A 19498-nucleotide genomic window follows, 5' to 3' on the forward strand; every position below is an offset into this window, starting at 1 on the left:
GGCCATTGAGGGTATAACAGATGAGATGGTAGTGATTCATAATGTGATACTTCAGAACTAGTTGGCAATGGAATTCATACTGGCTAAGGAAAATGCTACTTGAGACATCATCAGCCAGGAGAGTTGAATGCAAATCTGTGATCTACTTAGAATCTGACAAGGTCAAAAAGATTATGCAGGTGTTACATTGGAGCTGGTCACCACCTGGCTCCACTCACTTCTAGGAGATTGGGGTAGTTCCATTGTACAGTGGGCAAGGGGGCTATATTCTTACTTGTTATGCTATTTGTTTTAGTCTCTTGCCTGAGATCACTTTGTAGAGTGATAACTCACCAGGCAACAGCCTCCTTTATGATCCCAACAGTCCAATGCCCCAGACAAAACTGTGTTACTGAAATTCAGTAGACTGTTGGCCTTTACAGGACAAAAAGGGGGAATTTCAGAAATTGCCCCAAAGCAAGGGTTAAAATGTCATGCTGTAAGTGCAGAACAACACAAAAAAAATTGGAAGAAATCAGCAGGCCAGGCAGCAGCTATGGAAATGAATAAACTGTTGACGTTTCAGGCAGTGACCCATCATGAGGACTGATTGAAGGCCTGATGCTGAGACTGAAACATTGACTGTTCATTTATTTCCAGAGACGCTGAGATGGTGGGGTGAAGCTGAGAGCCAGAAAGGTGATTGGCAAAAGGGATACTGAGCTAGAGAAGGGAAAGGATCATGGGATGGGAGGCCTAGGGAGAAAGAAAGGGGGAGGGGAGCACCAGAGGGAGATGGAGAACAGGCAGAGTGATGGGCAGAGAGAGAAAGAAAAGAAAGGGAGGGGGGAAAATACTAAATATATCAGGGATGGAGTTAGAAGGGGAGGAGGGGCATTAACAGAAGTTAGAGAAGTTAACGTTCATGCCATCAGGTTGGAGGCTACCCAGCCAGTATATAACTCCAGGCCGGGTCTTCACATGCTGCGATTGTGACTCCCATCTCTCCTTCCCCCACCATCACTCTGCAATCCCCTCCCCCTCAGATCCCATCGTCAGCTCCTGGGCCCTCAGAGGCTACATCTTCCTCTCACCCCAACCCTTCCCCTCTCCAGTGACATTACCAGCTTCCCTCCCCCCTCTGCTCCCATCTGTCATCCGTGCCGAGTCTTTACCATTCCCTCCTACCTTCAACTCTCTGAGGCAGAGCGCTCTGTCCTCAGTAAGGGCCTCACCTTTGTCCCTCTTCGCCCACACCTCAGCGAGTTCCGCGTTCGCCATGACGCTGAACTCTTCTTCCGCCAGCTCCGTCTCCGAGCTTACTTCTTTGGCAAGGACTCTCCTATCCCCACCGATGACCCCTTCTCCCGTCTTCAACCCTCCTCCTCTTCACGGACACCCCGCTCTGGTCTTCTGCCTGCTCTGGATCTCTTTATTGCTAATTGCCGACGGGACATCAACCGTCTTGATTTCACCACACCCTGTTCCAATTCCAACCTCACTCCTTCCGAACGCTCTGCTCTCCGCACCAATCCCAACCTCACTATAAAACCCGCTGATAAGAGGGGAGCTGTTGTTGTCTGGTGTACTGCCCTCTACCTGGCCGAGGCACAGCCACAACTCTCTGATACCTCCTCTTATTTACCCCTTGATCATGACTCCACTAAGGAGCACCGGGCCACTGTCTTCCTATACCATCACCAACCTTATCAGCTCTGGGGATCTCCCATCCACTGCCGCCAACCTCATAGTTCCCACACCCTACACTTCCCGTTTCTACATCCTACCCAAGATTCACAAACCTGCCTGTCCAGGTAGACCCATTGTCTCAGCTTGCTCCTGCCCCACCGAACTCATTTCTGCATACCTTGACACTCTTTTATCCCCCCTTGTTCAATCTCTTCCCACCTATGTTCGTGACACTTCTCACGCTTTGAATTTTTTCAATGATTTTAAGTTCCCTGGCCCCCACTGCTTTATTTTCACCATGGACGTCCAGTCCCTATATACCTCTATCCCCCACCAGGACAGTCTCAAAGCTCTTCACTTCTTTTTTGATTCCAGACCTAACCAATTCCCCTCTACCACCACTCTCCTCCGTCTAGCGGAATTAGTTCTTACTCTCAATAATTTCTCCTTTGGCTCCTCCCACTTCCTCTAAACCAAGGGTGTAGCCATGGGCACCCGCATGGATCCCAGTTATGCCTGCCTTTTTGTTGGCTTTGTGGAACAGTCCATTTTCCAAGTCTATACGGGTATCTGTCCCCCTCTTTTCCTTCGCTACATCGATGACTGCATTGGCGCTGCCTCCTGCACGCATGCTGAGCTAGTTGACTTCATTAACTCTGCCTCCAACTTTCGTCCTGCCCTCAAATTTACTTGGTCTATTTCCGACACCTCCCTCCCCTTTCTTGATCTTTCTGTCTCCATCTCTGGAGACGGCCTATCTACTGATATCTACTTTAAGCCTACAGACTCTCACAACTACCTGGACTATTCCTCTTCCCACCCTGTCTCTTGCAAAAATGCTATCCCCTTCCCACAATTTCTTCCTCTCCGCCATATCTGCTCTCAGGATGAGGCTTTTCATTCCAGGGAGAAGGAGATGTCTTCCTTTTTTAAACAAAGGGGATTCCCTTCTTCCACCATCAACTCTGCTCTCAAACGCATCTCTCCCATCTCCCGCACATCTCCTCATCCGCCCGCCACCCCCACTCGGGATAGGGTTCCCCTTGTCCTCACCTACCACCCCACCAGCCTCCAGGTCCAACATATAATTCTCCGTAACTTCCGCCACCTCCAACGGGATCCCATTACCAAGCACATCTCCCCCCCCCTCCCCCACTTTCCGCTGGGATCGCTCCCTACGCGACTCCCTTGTCCACTCATCCCTCCCATCCCTTCTCACTGATCTCCTTCCTGGCACTTATCCTTGTAAGCGGAACAAGTGCTACACCTGCCCTTACACTTCCTCCCTCACCACCATTCAGGGCCCCAGACAGTCCTTCCAGGTGAGGCGACACTTCACCTGTGAGTCGGCTGGTGTGGTGTACTGCGTCCAGTGCTCCCGGTGTGGCCTTTTATATATTGGTGAGACCCGGCGCAGACTGGCAGACCGCTTCGCTGAACACCTACACTCGGTCCGCCAGAGAAAGCAGGATCTCCCAGTGGCCACACATTTTATTTCCACGTCCCATTCTGATATGTCTATCAATGGCCTTCTCTACTGTCAAGATGAAGCCACACTCAGGTTGGAGGAACAACACCTTATATACCAGCTGGGTAGCCTCCAACCTGGTGGCATGAACATTAACTTATCTAGCTTCTGTTAATGCCCCTCCTCCCCTTCTAACTCCATCCCTGATATATTTAGTATTTTTCCCCCCCTCCCTTTCTTTTCTTTCTCTCTCTGCCCATCACTCTGCCTGTTCTCCATCTCCCTCTGGTGCTCCCCTCCCCCTTTCTTTCTCCCTAGGCCTCCCATCCCATGATCCTTTCCCTTCTCTAGCTCTGTATCCCTTTTGCCAATCACCTTTCTGGCTCTCAGCTTCACCCCACCCCCTCCGGTCTTCTCCTGTCATTTTGCATTTTCCCCTCCCCCTCCTACTTTCAAGTCTCTGACTATCTTTCCTTTCCGTTAGTCCTGACGAAGGGTCTCGGCCCCAAACGTCAACAGTGCTTCACCCTATAGATGCTGCCTGGCCTGCTGCGTTCCACCAGCATTTTGTGTGTGTGTGGCCATTTATGATGTTAGGCTTTGCTTTGTAGGAAGTAATGGCCTGCAAACTCTGCTAAAGTGCATCCAATTCAGTCTCTAACTTCAGCCAGAATTGCTTTTTTGCTCTTAAAATAAATTCCATTGTTGTACCTGGACTTCTTGTATAGTTCTGAATCTGCAGTCTTGAATACTACAAATGAAGTCCTACGAATCTCCTGGCTCATACTTGGCTTTTGGTGTGGGTATGTCCAGTATGTTCTCAAAAGGCAAAGGTCGCATGAAGTCAATGACAACTGGGTGTATTCATTCAGATTTGAAGATGAATCCCTGAATATTATCCAACTCATGTTCTCAATGTCTTTTATTACTTAACAATTATTGATTCCCCCCCCCCCGTGTATTTGCACAATTTGTTGTTTGTCCGTCCTTGTTTCTGTGCATTTTTGATTGATTCTATTGTCTTTCTTCATATTTACTGTGAAAGCTTGCAAAAAATGAACCTCAGGTGACATACATACTTTGATTAAAAAAAATTACTTTGAACTTTGAAGACTCACACTCCAAATATCAGATTTCTGAACAGACCATGAACCCAGTCTCACTGTATTGTTCTCTTTTTGCATTTTCATCGATATCCCTATTGTAATGTTAAGTATTTTTAATGTATTGCACACTATACTGCTGCCACTAAACAACAAATTTCTTGACATACATTAGTGATAATAAATCTGATCTGGTCTGGGGCCAAGTAGTTCCCAAACCAAGATGTGATGCACCCAAGCAACACACACAAATGCTGGAAGAACTCAGCACGCCAGACAGCATCTATGGAAAAGACTAAAGAGTTGACGTTTTGGGGCAAGACTCTTCATCAGGACACTGATGATCAGTCCACTGTTTACTCTTTTCCATAGAGGCTGCCTGGCCTGCTGAGTTCATTCAGCATTGTGTGTGTGTTGCTTGGATTTCCAGCATCTTCAGACTTTCTTATGTATATGATACATCTGAATGCTATGCTTCCTATTGAGCATCTGTGTAAAAAAAAACAGCAAGTTCTCAAGAACATGAAGAATTTCATTTTTGAAGAAGAGTTGTTGGCATACTTTCCCGTCTGTAGTGTTAATGTGGCTGGACAAGGACAAATTGTTGGTGATATTTGCAGTGAGGAACTTGAAACTCAACTATTTCCACTTCAGCACCACTGGCTGGACAAGGACAAATTGTTAGTGATACTTGCACTGAGGAACTTGAAACTCAACTACTTCCACTTCAGTAGCACTGATATAGATAGGGGCGTGTACTCTACTCTGCTTCCTCAAGTCCATGAGTGCTACCACTGAGGAAGAGTCTGTTGTCATGACACCATGCCATTGAGCTCTCAACTCTTTCCTAGACTCATTATTTGAGATCTGGCACACTATCAAGATGACATCTGCTAACTTGTGAATGAAGTTAGAATACAATTTGGCTACATAACTGTGAGTGTATAAAGTATAGTATGGAACTGAGATTGCAGAGTGGGGGTTCAGCAGTGTTAAGGACAACGTGGAAGTGTTATGTATTCCTTCTGATAGAGATCTGTTGGTCAAGAAGTCGAGTATCAAGTTGCAGGTGGGGAAGCAAGAGTCCCAAATCCAGGAATTTGGAGATGAGTTTGTTAGGAATTATGATGTTGAAGGTGGAGGGATGGACAATAAAGAGGCTGAAATTAGTGTGCTTGTTATTCAGATGTTCCAGAGATGAGTGTAGGGTCAGGAAGACAGCAGATGCCGTGAACCTGTTTTGGCAGTAAGCAAATTGCAGTGGATTAAGTTGATCTTGGAGACTGGAATTGATGTCTGCCGTGTGGGGCTTGAGAAACAAACTCTTTTTTAAATAGATGCATATATGGAACGAGCTGCCAGAAGTGGTTGAGTCAGAACAATAGTATCATTTAAGAAGCACTTGGATAGGTACATGGAGGGATAGGATGAGAAGGACATGGGATGAACACAAGAACTGGCACCAGCTGGGTGGACATCATGGTCCAAATGGACTTATTAGGCCAAAAGGCCAGTTCTATGACCAGTCTCAAGCATTTCAAGATGATGGATGTGAAAGCCACTGGATGACAGTCATTAAGGCAGGTCACTGTTTTTCTTTGGCATAAGTAGGATGGTGGACTTTTTAAAGCAGGTGGGAGCCTGCCTTACTTTTATCCTTTTGTTCTTTTTGCTTTTTAGGGATATTCATATCAATATTGCCACCACCTCTTTAACTGTAGCTTGTTAATGGCTACGTAGTACTTTGGCAAATACCTCTTCAAAGCCACACAGACCCTCTCCCTTTTGTTCCCCCCCAATGAATTCTCAGGATAGTTTGACAGATTGTTCTTTTAAAAGATTTATATTTTTTCCAAAAGCTAATTAATTGTCAGAGATCACAGCCTCAAAGATTCCCAACTGTTGACATCAGATGCAGTCTGAATATTCTTGTACAAGTTTGATAATCATCCTTTTCATTTTAGAATATGACATCTTGATTTATTGAACTCTTGAATCATTTACCCTACTTATCTATGTGTTTGAGCTGATGCTCAATTTCAACTTCTAATACTACCTCAGACAATTGTTATACCATAATATCAATGGTGTTATTTAACGCAATAAATCAAATAAACTGCATAATTAAAAATACTAACCTTATTTCCTTTCTCTGTGCCCTTGTCAGAATGAAAAAGCTAGGGAAAAATACACACTATTTAGTGGAACAAAAGAATCCCTCAATTCTACAGGTATATTTCAAACACACTAGAAAGTAGCTACAACGTATATGGCTAAAAACATCTAAATTCAATTACTCTTTGGATTGGTTATAAAATACCCCTGTACTTAATAATCTCCAAATTATACTAACAAACATTTTCTTCCATTATAAATTTCCGTCATATATAAATTAGCTGTTCAGTATATGTTCTCAATTTATAATGCACATGAACACAGATAGTCAGACCAAAATTATTCAAACTGGAATCCAATTAGAGGCTTTACATTAAAACTAATGAGTAAAGTTCTCTTAACTTTGGAACCTTTGCATAATATGTTCACCTGGAACTCAACCCTTGATGATCAAAGAATACCTTTAGGTCTTCACAGGAAAACAACATTAAAACATCAGAAAAACTAAAATTGAAAATGTCAGTGCTATATTTGAATACACACAAAATCTCACCTTATCTATACAGTCATCAAAAAATGCTAGGCTAGCATCTTTGTCGCTCACAAAAGAACACTCTTCAATGAAACGAATGAACATCTGTGTTTTAGTCAACTGAACATAGAACTTCTGATGTGTTCGATCACGAGACTTCAAGAATCCTACCAAAAAATAGCAATACCAATTACATATGAAACAACACTCTGCTAAAATTTGTTTCAGTATGGTGCCTTGTACTTCAGAGCAGCCATGTACCGTCATGTATAAAAATCAGCTCCTTAAGCATTTGTTTTATTCCAGCCATGCCAGTTATAGGATAAGTGGGCAAAGTAAAGAAAGTAGAAGTCAGAAACAGGTAGGGAACAATTATTTTATTTGTTGTATTCTATAGAACCCCAAAACAGCAACTGACACTGAAGTGCAGACCAGGAGCTAGATTTTGGAAAGGTTGTTCTGATGGGTGACTTCAACTTTCCTCATATTGATAGGCACCTCCTTATGCAAAAGGTTTAGATGGGGCGCAATTTGTTAGGTGTGTCCAAGAAGGATTCCTGCCACAATATATAGACAGGCCATACTGAGGAGAGGCCATACTGGATCTGGTACCAGGAAAGTAACCTGATCAGGTGACAAACCATTCAGTGGGTGAGCATATGGAGAGTGACCATTAATTCCCTGACCTCCACCACAGCCTTGGATAGGGATAGGAACAGACGGTATTAAGTAGTATTTAATTGGAGGAATCAAATTAGAAACTGATGTTCTCAGGAAAATATGCAATGGAAATATGGAGGTTGTTTCGGAAGAACTTACATGGGGTTCTGGATACACTGCTTCGATAGGTATGGAAAGAATGGTAGGGTGAAGGAACCTATGATCATGATTGGCAAGAAATGTGGATCAAAAGAGGAGAAAATAAGCAGACTTACGGTTTAAGGAAGCAAGGATCAGAAAGCACACAAGAGTTACAAGGTAACCAAGAAGCAGCTTATGAATGGACTTATGAGCTAGAATGGGACACATGAAGGCCTTGGTGTGTAGTATTAAGGAAAACCCCAAGGCATTCAAAATGTATGTGAAGAACAGGAAGATGACTACAGCAAGGGTAGGGCCAAGCAGGGAGAGACAAGGAAATGTGCCTGGAATTGTAGGAGGCGGGAGAGATCCTAAATGATTACTTTGCTTCAGTATTCATTAGTGAAAAGGACCTCGACAAATGTGAAGATAGCATAAAACAGGCTGATATGCTGGAACATGTTAACATTAAGAAAGGGGATATGCTGGGACTTTTGAAAAAGGATATACAAGTCCCCTGGGCTGGATGGGATCTACTGTGGGTTATTGTGGGAAGTGGAGGTAAGTGCTGTGCCTTTGGCAATAATCTTTGCATCCTCACTGGCCACAGTAGTAAAGGAAGATTAGAGGGTGACAAATGTTATTTCTTGTTCAAAAAAGGTGACAAGGATAATCCTGGGAAGATTAGAGTCTTACGTCAGTGGTGGGCAAACCTTTGGAGAGAATTCTTAGAGACAGAATTTACGAGTATTTCAAGAAGCATATTCTGATTAATTATAGTCAGATTGGCTTTGAGGGGGACTGGTCAAGCCTCAAGAAACTGAATGAATTCTTTAAGGAAGTGACAAAACAAATTGATGAAGGTAGAGCAGTGGATGTGATGTATATGGACTTTAGTAAAGTGTTCAATAAGGTTCCCTATAGTGGGCTCATTCAGAAAGTCAAGAGAGATGGGATTTAGGGAAACAAGACAGTGTAGATATAGAATCCGCTTGCACACAGAAGGCAGAGGTTGGAAATAGAGGAAGCACATTCTGCATTGAGGTTGTAACCAGTGATGTTCCGCAAGGATCTATTCTGGGACCCCTGATCTTTGTGGTTTTTATGAATTACTTGGATGAGGAAGTGCAATAGTGGGTTATTAAGTTTACAGATGACACAGTGAATGGGATTTTTGAGAAGCATGAGAAGACACGGCTCACCCAGGTTCACAAATTGAGTACACAAGACATTGATCCACGGCAATTTGGTGTTTTGAGAAGCAGCCAATCAGCAATTGAAATAGATGATCAAGAACAAATTAAAATACAGCAGGGGCAAGCAAAGCAGCCATTGTTGGAGTTGACAGCATTAGAGTGGTAATTTGAGGCTTTAGCTCTGAGACTTCAGCAAAGGGCTTATGTGATAAAGCAAAAAAAGCTGTAGGTAGATTCTCCCCTCCCCCCAAGTTTATTTATTATACTCTCAAAATTGGGACTGGGACAGGCTATTTTCTAGCAAAGGTGTACTTGCTAAGTTGGAGACCTTCAGAAGTGAAATTTTGAGAGTACAAAGCTGTACATTATGTGCCTGTCAGAATAAAAGGTAAAGATAACAGGTTTAGGGAACCTAGGTTTTCAAGATATGGATGCCTTGGTTACAAAATAAAAGAGATGCATAGCATCCTAGCGATATGAGGGGAACATGAGCAGAATAAACGAGCTGCCAGCTCAAGTAGTGCATGCAAGCTCAATTGCAGCATTTAAGAGAAGTGTGGATAGGCATATAGACTGCAGGGATACAGAGAGCTACAGTCTGGGAACAGGACACTGGGAGCAGCTTAAATGGTCTGGCACTGACTAGATGGGCTGACAAGCCTGTTTCCGTGTTGTACTTTTCTATGTCTATAATAGATGATGTGTGGACTGTGTAGGTCGTTGATCAAAGGCTGAGCTGGGCTGAGAAATGGAAGATGTAGTTCAATCTGGAAGTGTGATACACTATGGAAGGTCAAACCTGAAAGCAGAGTACATGGTTAATGGCAGGATTCTTAGCAAATTGGAGAAACAGAGGAGTATTAGGGTCCTCGTCCATAGATTCCCACAAAATTGCTGCGCAGTTGGTGGTTAAGAAGGTGCATGGTGTGTTGGGGAGAAGAGCTACAAGGTAATGTTTCAGCTCTATCAAACTAGTTATTCCACACTTGGGAGTATTGTGTTCAATTCTGGTCACCTCATTATAGGAAGGATGTGGAAGATTTAGGGAGGGTACAGAGGAGATTTACCAAGATGCGGCATTGATTGGACAGCATGTCTTATGAGCGAGTTGGGGCTTTTCTCTTTGGAGTGACGGAGGATGAGAGGTTACTTGATAGAGGTGCTTTAGAGGAATAGATAGAGTGGACAGACAGTGACCTTTTCCGCAGGGCAGAAATGGCTAGTACGACAGGCCGTATTTTTAAGGTGATCAGAGAAAAGTAAAGAAGGGTATCAGGAGATAGATTATTTTTTTTAAAACAGTTATGGATGCATGGAACATGCAGCCAGGATTGGTGGAGTTAGATACATTAGGGGCATTTAAGAGAATCAGATAGAAATATGGATGAAAGAAAAATGGAAGGCTATGTGGGAGGGAAGGGTTTGATTGATCTCGGAGTAGATTAAAAGTTGGCACAATATCGTGAGCAAAGGGCCTTTACTGTGCTGAACTGTCCTATGTAAAGAATAATTTTTTAGTAGTAAAAAGGGTATCCAACTCCAATTAGGGTTGTTTGGGCATTAAGTCATAACTCAAAACAAAATCAGATCACAGTATCAAAAAATAGCAGTAAAACTCAAGAAACGTCTTTCAGCAGATTTTTCCACAACCCAGAGGCAAGTCTTCTACATAAAAAAAATGATGTAAACAAGACTCCCTAACTTGCAGAGTTAAGTCACATAAATGCTTCAAATTTATCAACTCATTTTGATGAAAGTAAAGCTCTGAGAGACTGCCCAGCATCTGCATTCAGATCATATTCAATCTTCACTTATACAACACTGTGGATACCAATAAGGGGGGTAAAAACAATTACTGATACTTTCCGTTACAAGCTTTAGTCCAAGACACAAGCTTTTTTAAACAACTCCAATCAATACATCTTTTAGAACTTAAAAAGCTTGTTGCAATAACATGCTTGCTCAGAGTCCTTCCACATTATGAAAGCATTGTGATGTAATTGAAGATACACTGTGTACACAACTGTAATTGGAGACGGGAAAGAAAATTGAAGTTAACATGAAACAAATAGTTGGGCTATGGTGCAAAGAAGATAAGCTGAAACAGAAAACAAAAAACTGAACTTGAGATATGGAATTGCATTGGAAAAACACTTCAGAAAATTAATTGACGAAGGGTCTCGGCCCGAAACGTCGACATCGCTTCTCCCTATAGATGCTGCCTAGCCTGCTGTGTTCTACCAGCATTTTGTGTGTTGTTGTTGTCAGAAAATTAATGGCATTTTTCTATTAGTTAGTATTCATGCAAATTGGCAGTTTGCATATTGACATGTACTTCTTTCATTCTTACAAGTTGAAAATATTTTCAATTAAGTTTGAAGCACCAGATTTTAAATCAGTCCAAGTAGATCATTTCATAATTACTACACCTTGAGCATTAGCCCCTCAAAACCAATGACTACACAGTTAACAGAGCTTCTAGTTTAGTACTCCTTTCACAAAGTAAGGGCAAATCAAAGACAGAGCCAATGCAGTACAGATTTATGGCATTCCATTGAGAGTGCACATTATCCTGCAAGGTTGGGACAGGAGTCTGGGCAGATGATGACAGAGAAAGAGTATCACTTAAAAGCAGACTTTGACCTGTTCTAAAATACAGCACTGGAGAGGGTGCAGAGGAGATTCACTGGGATGTTGTCTGGATTGTTGAATTTCAGTCATGAGGATACAAGATAGGCTGAGCTTGGAGCAAAGGAGGCTGAGAGGTGACCTTAAAGCAGTATACATGATTGAGAGAGGCACAGCTGGAGAAGATAGTCAAAATATTTCTTCATAATTAGGGAATTAAACTATTATAAAAGAATATAAACTAGAGGGAGATATTCCAATTCTTAAATGGTGTGCATATGACTCGGATTTTACACCGAATAAACTGGATGCTAGATTTAAGGACTGGACAGCTAAAGGAAAACAGTTCTTTGCAATATAATGAAAGAAGGAATACTAACAACACACAAAATGCTGGTGGAACACAGCAGGCCAGGCAGCACCTATAGGGAGAAGCAGTGTCAACGTTTCGGGCTGAGACCCTTCATCAGGTCTAACCAAAAGGAAAGATGGTAAGAGATTTGAAAGTAGTGGGGGGAGGGGAAATGCGAAATGATTGGGAGGGGGTGGGCTGAAACTAAGAGCTGGAAAGGTGATTGGCGAAAGTGATACAGAGCTGGAGGAGGGAAAGGATCACAGGACGGGAGGCCTCGGGAGAAAGAGGGGTGGGGGGGGGGGGAAGCACCAGAGGGAGATGGAGAACAGGCAGAGTGATGGGCAGAGAGAGAGAGAAAAAAAACAAACAACTAAATATGTCAGGGATGGGGTAAGAAGGGGAGGAGGGGCATTAATGGAAGTTAGAGAAGTCAATGTTCATGCCATCAGGTTGGAGGCTACCCAGTCGCAGTATACCATACCAGCCGACTCACAGGTGAAGTGTCGCCTCACCTGGAAGGACTGTCTGGGGCCCTGAATGGTGGTGAGGGAGGAAGTGTAAGGGCAGGTGTAGCACTTGTTCCGCTTACAAGGATAAGCGCCAGGAGGGAGATCGGTGGGAAGGGATGGGGGGGGGGGGGGGGAATACTGTTCAGTTTTGAAATGCTTAAAGAGAAACACTTATTAGAAAAACAAGACTTTTATTGGTATTTGCAAATGCGACAGTATGTTAATAGGACAGTTAAAAATGTAACCAAGTCAAGTATATGTTTGATAGAACTATTTAGAAAAGCATATAATTCAGATAACGGTAGTAGAATCATTTCAAGTGTGAATAAGGATTTGTCAAATTTTAAAACACATTTGACTTCATACATTAAAACAAAATGGGAGAAGGAAGGAGGGATAATTACCGGTATATCTGAGGAAGAATGGACAATAATATGGAGGTATCGTTGGAAGTGTACCAGTTTACAGAAATGGAGGGAGTTTGGATGGAAAAACTTGATAAGATATTTTATTACACACTCTCAGAAATCCCATTATGATAGTAACCTTCCTGTTTGCTGGAGAAATAGTGGAAATCAAAATGCAAACAATTATATTTTCTGGGAATGCCCCGTTATCAAAACCTATTGGAGTGGGATACACAATGCCCTACAAGTCACCTTTAAATGTGAAATACCCTTAGAAAGTAAGACCATATATTTTGGATATATACCTCAAGAATGGTTGAAAAGTGAATGAATATTTATATTTAATGAATATACTGCTGGTGGCTGGTAAAAAGACTCTTAACCAGGAGATGGTTATCACAGGAGAGCCCAACTTTAAATGCATGGATGGAAATTACAATGGACATTTACAAAATGGAGAAGATAACAGCATCTGTTAATTCCTAAGTTGGAACAATTTGATTCATACTGGGAAAAATGATTTAACTATATAAAACCTCATAGGCCTGATTTTATTCTCCCAACTCAATATGTTGTAAAAGAAAATCACTCCCTACTTGTACATAGTTTTCTCCTTTTGCTTGTTCTTTCTTTCCTCTCTTTTCTACAAGTGTATACCTCAGATAAATATTATGTGGAGATTTGTGGCATATATGACTATATGATATATATGTACAATATCTGAAATACATATTATGGAAATGTTTGATGAACTTCAATAAAAAATAAATTACAAAAAATTAATAATTAGGGAATTAAAAATAAGACGGCATAGCTTTAAAGTCATTAGAAAGAGTTTTAAAGGGAATGTGAGGGATAAAGACTTCAGAGGAGTTTTACAAACTGAGCAGGTTGGGACTTGTTTCACTGGAACATAGGAGAAGGAGAGGTGATCTTATAAAAGTGTATAAAATTATGGGGGACATACATAGGGGTGAATATACACAGGCATATTTGCAGGGCTGAGAATCAAGAATCAAAAATCAAGAACTTCAGGGCTTAGGGTTATGGTGGAGAGGGAGAAAGATTTAATAGGAATCTTTTTTTACACAGGGGATCGTCTGTCAGTGGATTGAGCTGCCAGGGGAAGTGGTCAAAGCAGGTACATTAACATTGAGATCAATGTAGGCCAAACATAAGCAAATGGCACTATCTTAAATGGGAATCTCAGTTATTATGGTCATTGGACTGAAGGGCCCATTTCTGTACTGAATGATTCTCTGACCTCTTAAAGAAACACAAATGATGTCTGGAATACACTGCCAGAGGTAGTAGTAGAATCAGATACAATTATTGCATTTAAGAGGCATTTAGTTACACACTTAAATAGGCTGGGAGGTATACCCAATGGAGGCAAACAGGATTAATGTAAATAAGTAGAACTGCAGGCATGGTGACAGAAAAGCCCATTTCCACGTAATACACCTCCATAACTAACTGCTGCTGACATCTGTATGTGGATAGTTCATCTCTTTGCTTTCATTAGAAAAGTAGCAAATAGATAAAGCTTTGAAACTTCTCTCCAATAACATTACGGTGTTTGAGGTACTGAATCAGTGAACACTGCAAACTTATTAATATCTGGTGCTTAATCTAACGTACTTAGTATGAGCCAAGACAACAAGGGTTAACAAATTTGACAATTGTGTGGGTATTACAGACTTATGAACTTTCATCGAGCATGATTATCCTTATTTTCTCATAATGACTGTAAATTTATCAGAAGCAGGGCCAAAATGCAGCTGGTGTCCCAAATATTTAACCATTCTCATACTTGGATTGTAATGAATGCACTCCGCATCAGGCCCTTGCTTCATAGACTTCTCTAGTGTTATGCTGAAGAATGCATTACTTAATTCCATGCCACTAAAGGCTGGAGGGTTCTTGAATGGGAAAGGCTAATATTAACTTTCAGTTACTTTACTTCAAGAATATGTATATTGAGTTATCCATGTTTTTAATCAACCTACGATCATACTTTTGAACTCAACTCAAATAGCTACAACTCAAATAGCTTCTAAATATCTCTAATATGAAAATTGTTTAGATCTGCAAAACAATAACAGACAAAACCTCTCAGCTTTACTGCCAATGTCACTTTCTGGCAAAGGGTATTTTGTGGGCCTCAAAGGAAACAGGCTTACTGTTAAATGTAATCATCTACACTTAACGTAGCTAAGAACTGGGGTAGGTAAAGATCAAGTACAATTTGACCAAACATGATTCATAAATAGATTCCCACTTTGTCTTATATTAGGACAAATTCTTGAAATAGACTCTTTCATATAAATGGACACAAAAATAGAAATTCATTTCAAGGAAATTAAAAACGGAACCTGTAAAGTTATTTGCCTAACACTGAAATGCATCAGACCAACTGGGTTGAGGATGGAATGGAATTTTACTTTGTACACATGTAACACTTAATTTTATTTATTGAGAGATCATGCACAGTAACAGGTCCTTCTTGCCCAACAATCTGCACTGATCAATTACACCATGTGACCAAACAGCTAACTAACCCATTTGTTCTTTAGAATGGGAAGGGGCACTGAAGCAACCAGAATAAACCCATGTAGTTACAGGAACAGAGTACAAACCCCTTACAGACAAGAGCAGAAATGAATCCAGGTCACTGGTATTGTAATAGCATTCTACTAAATGCTATGCTACCATACTGTGCAAATCAAGGTAAAACAAATCAGATTAAAAGCGTACTTCAACTTACCTATGCAGTTCATTCTTAAAGACCTTTTCTCCTATGGTCCACTCTCCTCTCCTATCAGATTCCTTCCACTCCAGCCCTTTACCTTTCCTACCCACCAGGCTTTGCCTATCACATTCTAGTTATCTTCATTCCCCTGCCCCCAACTTTATATCCTGGCAAATTCCCCCTTCCTTTCCAGTCCCTGAAGAAGGGTCTTGGTTCACAAACTCTGCTTGCTTTTTCAATTCCATAGACATGTTGAGTCCCTCCACCAATTTGTGTGTGTTACTCTGGATTTCCAGCATCTCTTGTATTTATGATTTGGTGCCTTTTGAGATGATGCATTAATAGACTGGCATGAATTAGAATTAACTATACCTTGTAGGTCATATAGTGAATTTGCAGAAGTGGCTTTTTCAGAAGGAGCTTGGGTGATTGGTTTGAGGTATGTTCTATATCCCTTCAATATCGATGCCATAAATCGCAAAAAGGCCTCCTGGATTTCCATTTCCAATGATATCATCTTTTTATGCCAGGAAAAGTCGGCCTCTATTGGTGTCATCTCGATAGCAGACCCTTCCTGTGCTCTCCTGTGAACTAAACCATAAAAAAAATCCGTCTAAATCAATTTGCCAAACATTAAAAAGCTTCCAAAAGGTATGCAATTTAAGTAAATAAGTGAGAAAAAGGAAAATAAATTTAATAAGTGTATCATTTTTATCTGAATTTGTGAATGTCAACAGAACAGTCGAACTTCCATGACATCTGTCCTCACCTCACCAGAAATAGGGTTCCTCTTTTCCATACCTACCATCCCAATAGCCTCCGCATCCAGCACATAATTTTCTGTAACTACCACCATCTCAAACTGGATCCCACTACCAAGCACATCTTTCCCTCTTCCTGGCTTTCCGTAGGGATTGCTCCCTATGAAATGCCCTTGTTCATCCATCCCTCTCCAATGATCTCCCTCCTGGTAGCTATCCTTGTAAGTAGAACAAGTGCCATTCCTGCCCCCACACCTGTTCCCTCACTCTGATTTAGTGCCCAGAACTGCGCCTGTTCTCATCAGCATGTCCGCAGATGCACCGTGGATTGCCGTTTGGTATAAGTCACCAATGCCCAATGCAGAGGATTTTAAACACAGCCACCTTGCTCATTCTGCTGAGGACATCTTCACCCCACTGCTGAGGACATCTTCAAACGGCAATCCCTCAAGAAGGTGGCATCCATCATTAAGAATCCTCACCATCCAGGACATGCCCTCTTCTCATTACTACCATGTGCGAGGAGCAGGAGCATGAAGACACACACTCATTGTTTTAGATATTGTTTCTTCCCCTCGCACTCAGAGGGCTGAATGGTTCAGGAACACTTCCTTTCTCTCTTTTTGCACTACTTGTATACATTTACTTCACATTTCTTATTGTAACATATAGTAATTTTTAAAAAATGTTTCACTGTACTGCTGCTGAAAAACAACAAGTTTCATGACAAAAATAAAACTGCAGATGCTGTGAATTAAAGAATACGTACACAACGCTGGAAGAACTCAGCAGGCCAGGTAGCATCCATGAGAAAAGAGTAGCCAATATTTCCGGCCGAGACCCTTCATCAGGAAGGGTCATGACATATGTCTGTGATAATAAACCTGATTCTGGAGCATCCTGCTAATGACAGGCACTCAGAAATCATTTATAAAGGCCATCACAGTGGTCCAGAGTAGTGATTCAGGATCAGCCACAACATGCAGCCCACTATGTTCTTGAGGATAGCGAGAGCCTTGTGGCCACAGAAGGCATGTTTGGACACGGAAACAGATTAGGTTCATACTCAGTACATGCACTAAATCTTGATAATCTGGGCCAAGAGCACAACACCGAGAGTCCACTGCTGTAAATTTAATACCACTTCATATTTGGCAACTGTGTTGCTGTTAAAACTAAATGAACAATATTTTAAAATGTAGAACTACTGTCATACAAAGGATAAATTGATTTTTAAAAAATTGTTTGTAAATTAATGCAAAATGAAGTTTTTGTTTTTTAATGGATTGAATTAATAACATATTTAGAGATTATCCCTTTGAGTTACTCATCTGCAATTTAAGTGGAAATAAAAAGCAATTTTTATGGATATTAAATCAAACTTGCATGCAAGATACTGTATTCTTAATGAAAATACTTATTACTTACTCAATGAAAGCTGATTTTGTAGACTCACTAAAGAACTGAAGAGATTCTTCCCAGGTTTTTTTGGTAGTTGCTTCCAGGTTAAGTTCTTCCTGTCATCCGATCTTAAAAAAAAGCAAGCAAAAACAATGAAAGATAAACCAACATGCAGCTGGCATGGTGCCCAAAGAATGCAGAAAACTTACAAAAATGCTAATCTAACAATGTCTGGCTTAAGTCCAGTTCATTACTCTCCAATGCTCAGCTTCATTTAATTGTATTTAACATGATTCTAACATCTTCATTTGCACGTGCATTGACACCTGGGTTCCACAACTTCTTATTTCATTCCTAAACATATATCATGCATATGCATCCAGTTAATGCATTTTTCTTGCATTATCACTAAGCTTATATTGAGAGATACTGTGAAGCTTCTTCTACAATTTCTTGTGTGTGTGCTTCTGCGACCCCCCCCCCCCCACCCCCAGTAAAATTATTTTTCTGGATACGCTTTTACTTGGTGTACAAGTCAAGACTAAGACAATCCTCCAAGCTCAACTCACTGAGTAGTTGGTAGTCTGTTCCTTGAAATATTTAAGTCAAAGCTGTATAAAATGATTAAGACCAATGCAGACAACACTTGCATTCATTCCTGCCCTGATGAAAATATACAAACATTTTAGCTTTTTCACAAGTTACCCTAAAGATAAAAATACTTACAGATATATTGTATTTGTATCTAGATCCACACACACAACATCCACAGGTGGGTCATTAAGATCAAAATACCGTGAATCAACACCAACAATAAATGGAATTGGTGCATTGAGGACTCCAGCTAAGGACAATGGACAGAGTGGAATATATGGACACTGCCAATGAAAAGGAAAAATCATCTGAAAAAGAAAGTATGAAAAATTAATTAATTTTCTTTCTAATGAAAATGGTGATATAAAAAAATCCAGTTTTATGTTAATATACCAATACTTACAGTCACAACAGCTTCAGCCACACCTGTCAATACAGCAGGCCTGAGAGAATGCAACAAAATCTTGTTTTCCATCAAGACTAAGTACAGTAGAATTGCACAGTTTTCAGCACCCAAGTTCATCAGCAAAGTGCTAAAGTTTGCTCCTCTATAAAGAAAAAAAAACAAGCATTTTTGTGCCATTGTACATTTCTTTAAAAAGAATTACCGGTAAATGTAGTTCTAAATTGGTGTGTTTTTTAAAAAGTCATGAGTTCACAAGGAACGTACACTGGAAAATATATCGACTGAGATGTTTTTGTGGATTAAGGTTGGAAATATTTAACCTAAGTAAATTTTCCAAAGCAAGCAATTATTCATGCTATTGTTAACAAAGTTATGCAAAGCAACTAACACAAAATGCCATGATAAATTAGCATATAACAATACTTCATGATGCACTATAAATTTAAACTCCAAAATGATCAATTCAGCAAAACCAGTTCCAGAAATTCAATTCCAACTCTTCAGTTTCCCAAATCTTCCTTCTCAGCCCCCACTGTTCCTGCCTTCTCCAAGATAAAGACATCAGGAATAGAACATTCATAGACAATGTGCTTGAATAGCAACAGAAGATTTTAAGATAATGGCACATATGTAGTTTAGCAATGCAACAACTTAATGCTAAATAACTCAAGCAGTGATCTCTTTATAAGATCAACTAAAGCTGTAATTTATGGGAAAGAAACATTTTAAGTTTAAACATGAAGCTCATCAGCTAGTGGCACATGGTGCAGCTAACAGAATTCCTGCCTCACGGCACAAGTGA

General features: G+C 40.9%; 1 protein-coding gene across 3 annotated transcripts in view; it reads right to left on the reverse strand.

Annotated features, from left to right (window-relative positions):
• Positions 1-19498, reverse strand: part of dennd4c (DENN/MADD domain containing 4C) — a 183667-nt gene that overhangs the window by 71696 nt on the left and 92473 nt on the right. For all 3 annotated transcript variants that reach the window (XM_073072879.1, XM_073072889.1, XM_073072869.1), the window contains exons 9-14: positions 18694-18838; positions 18423-18598; positions 17724-17824; positions 15907-16125; positions 6908-7053; positions 6378-6416 (exon numbers count right to left, since the gene is read on the reverse strand). In XM_073072879.1, the coding sequence (XP_072928980.1) occupies positions 6378-6416; positions 6908-7053; positions 15907-16125; positions 17724-17824; positions 18423-18598; positions 18694-18838 (826 nt within the window). The remainder of the gene's footprint in view (positions 1-6377; positions 6417-6907; positions 7054-15906; positions 16126-17723; positions 17825-18422; positions 18599-18693; positions 18839-19498) is intronic.

The sequence above is a fragment of the Hemitrygon akajei genome, chromosome 2, assembly GCF_048418815.1.
Source record: "Hemitrygon akajei chromosome 2, sHemAka1.3, whole genome shotgun sequence".
Taxonomy (NCBI): Eukaryota; Metazoa; Chordata; class Chondrichthyes; order Myliobatiformes; family Dasyatidae; genus Hemitrygon; species Hemitrygon akajei.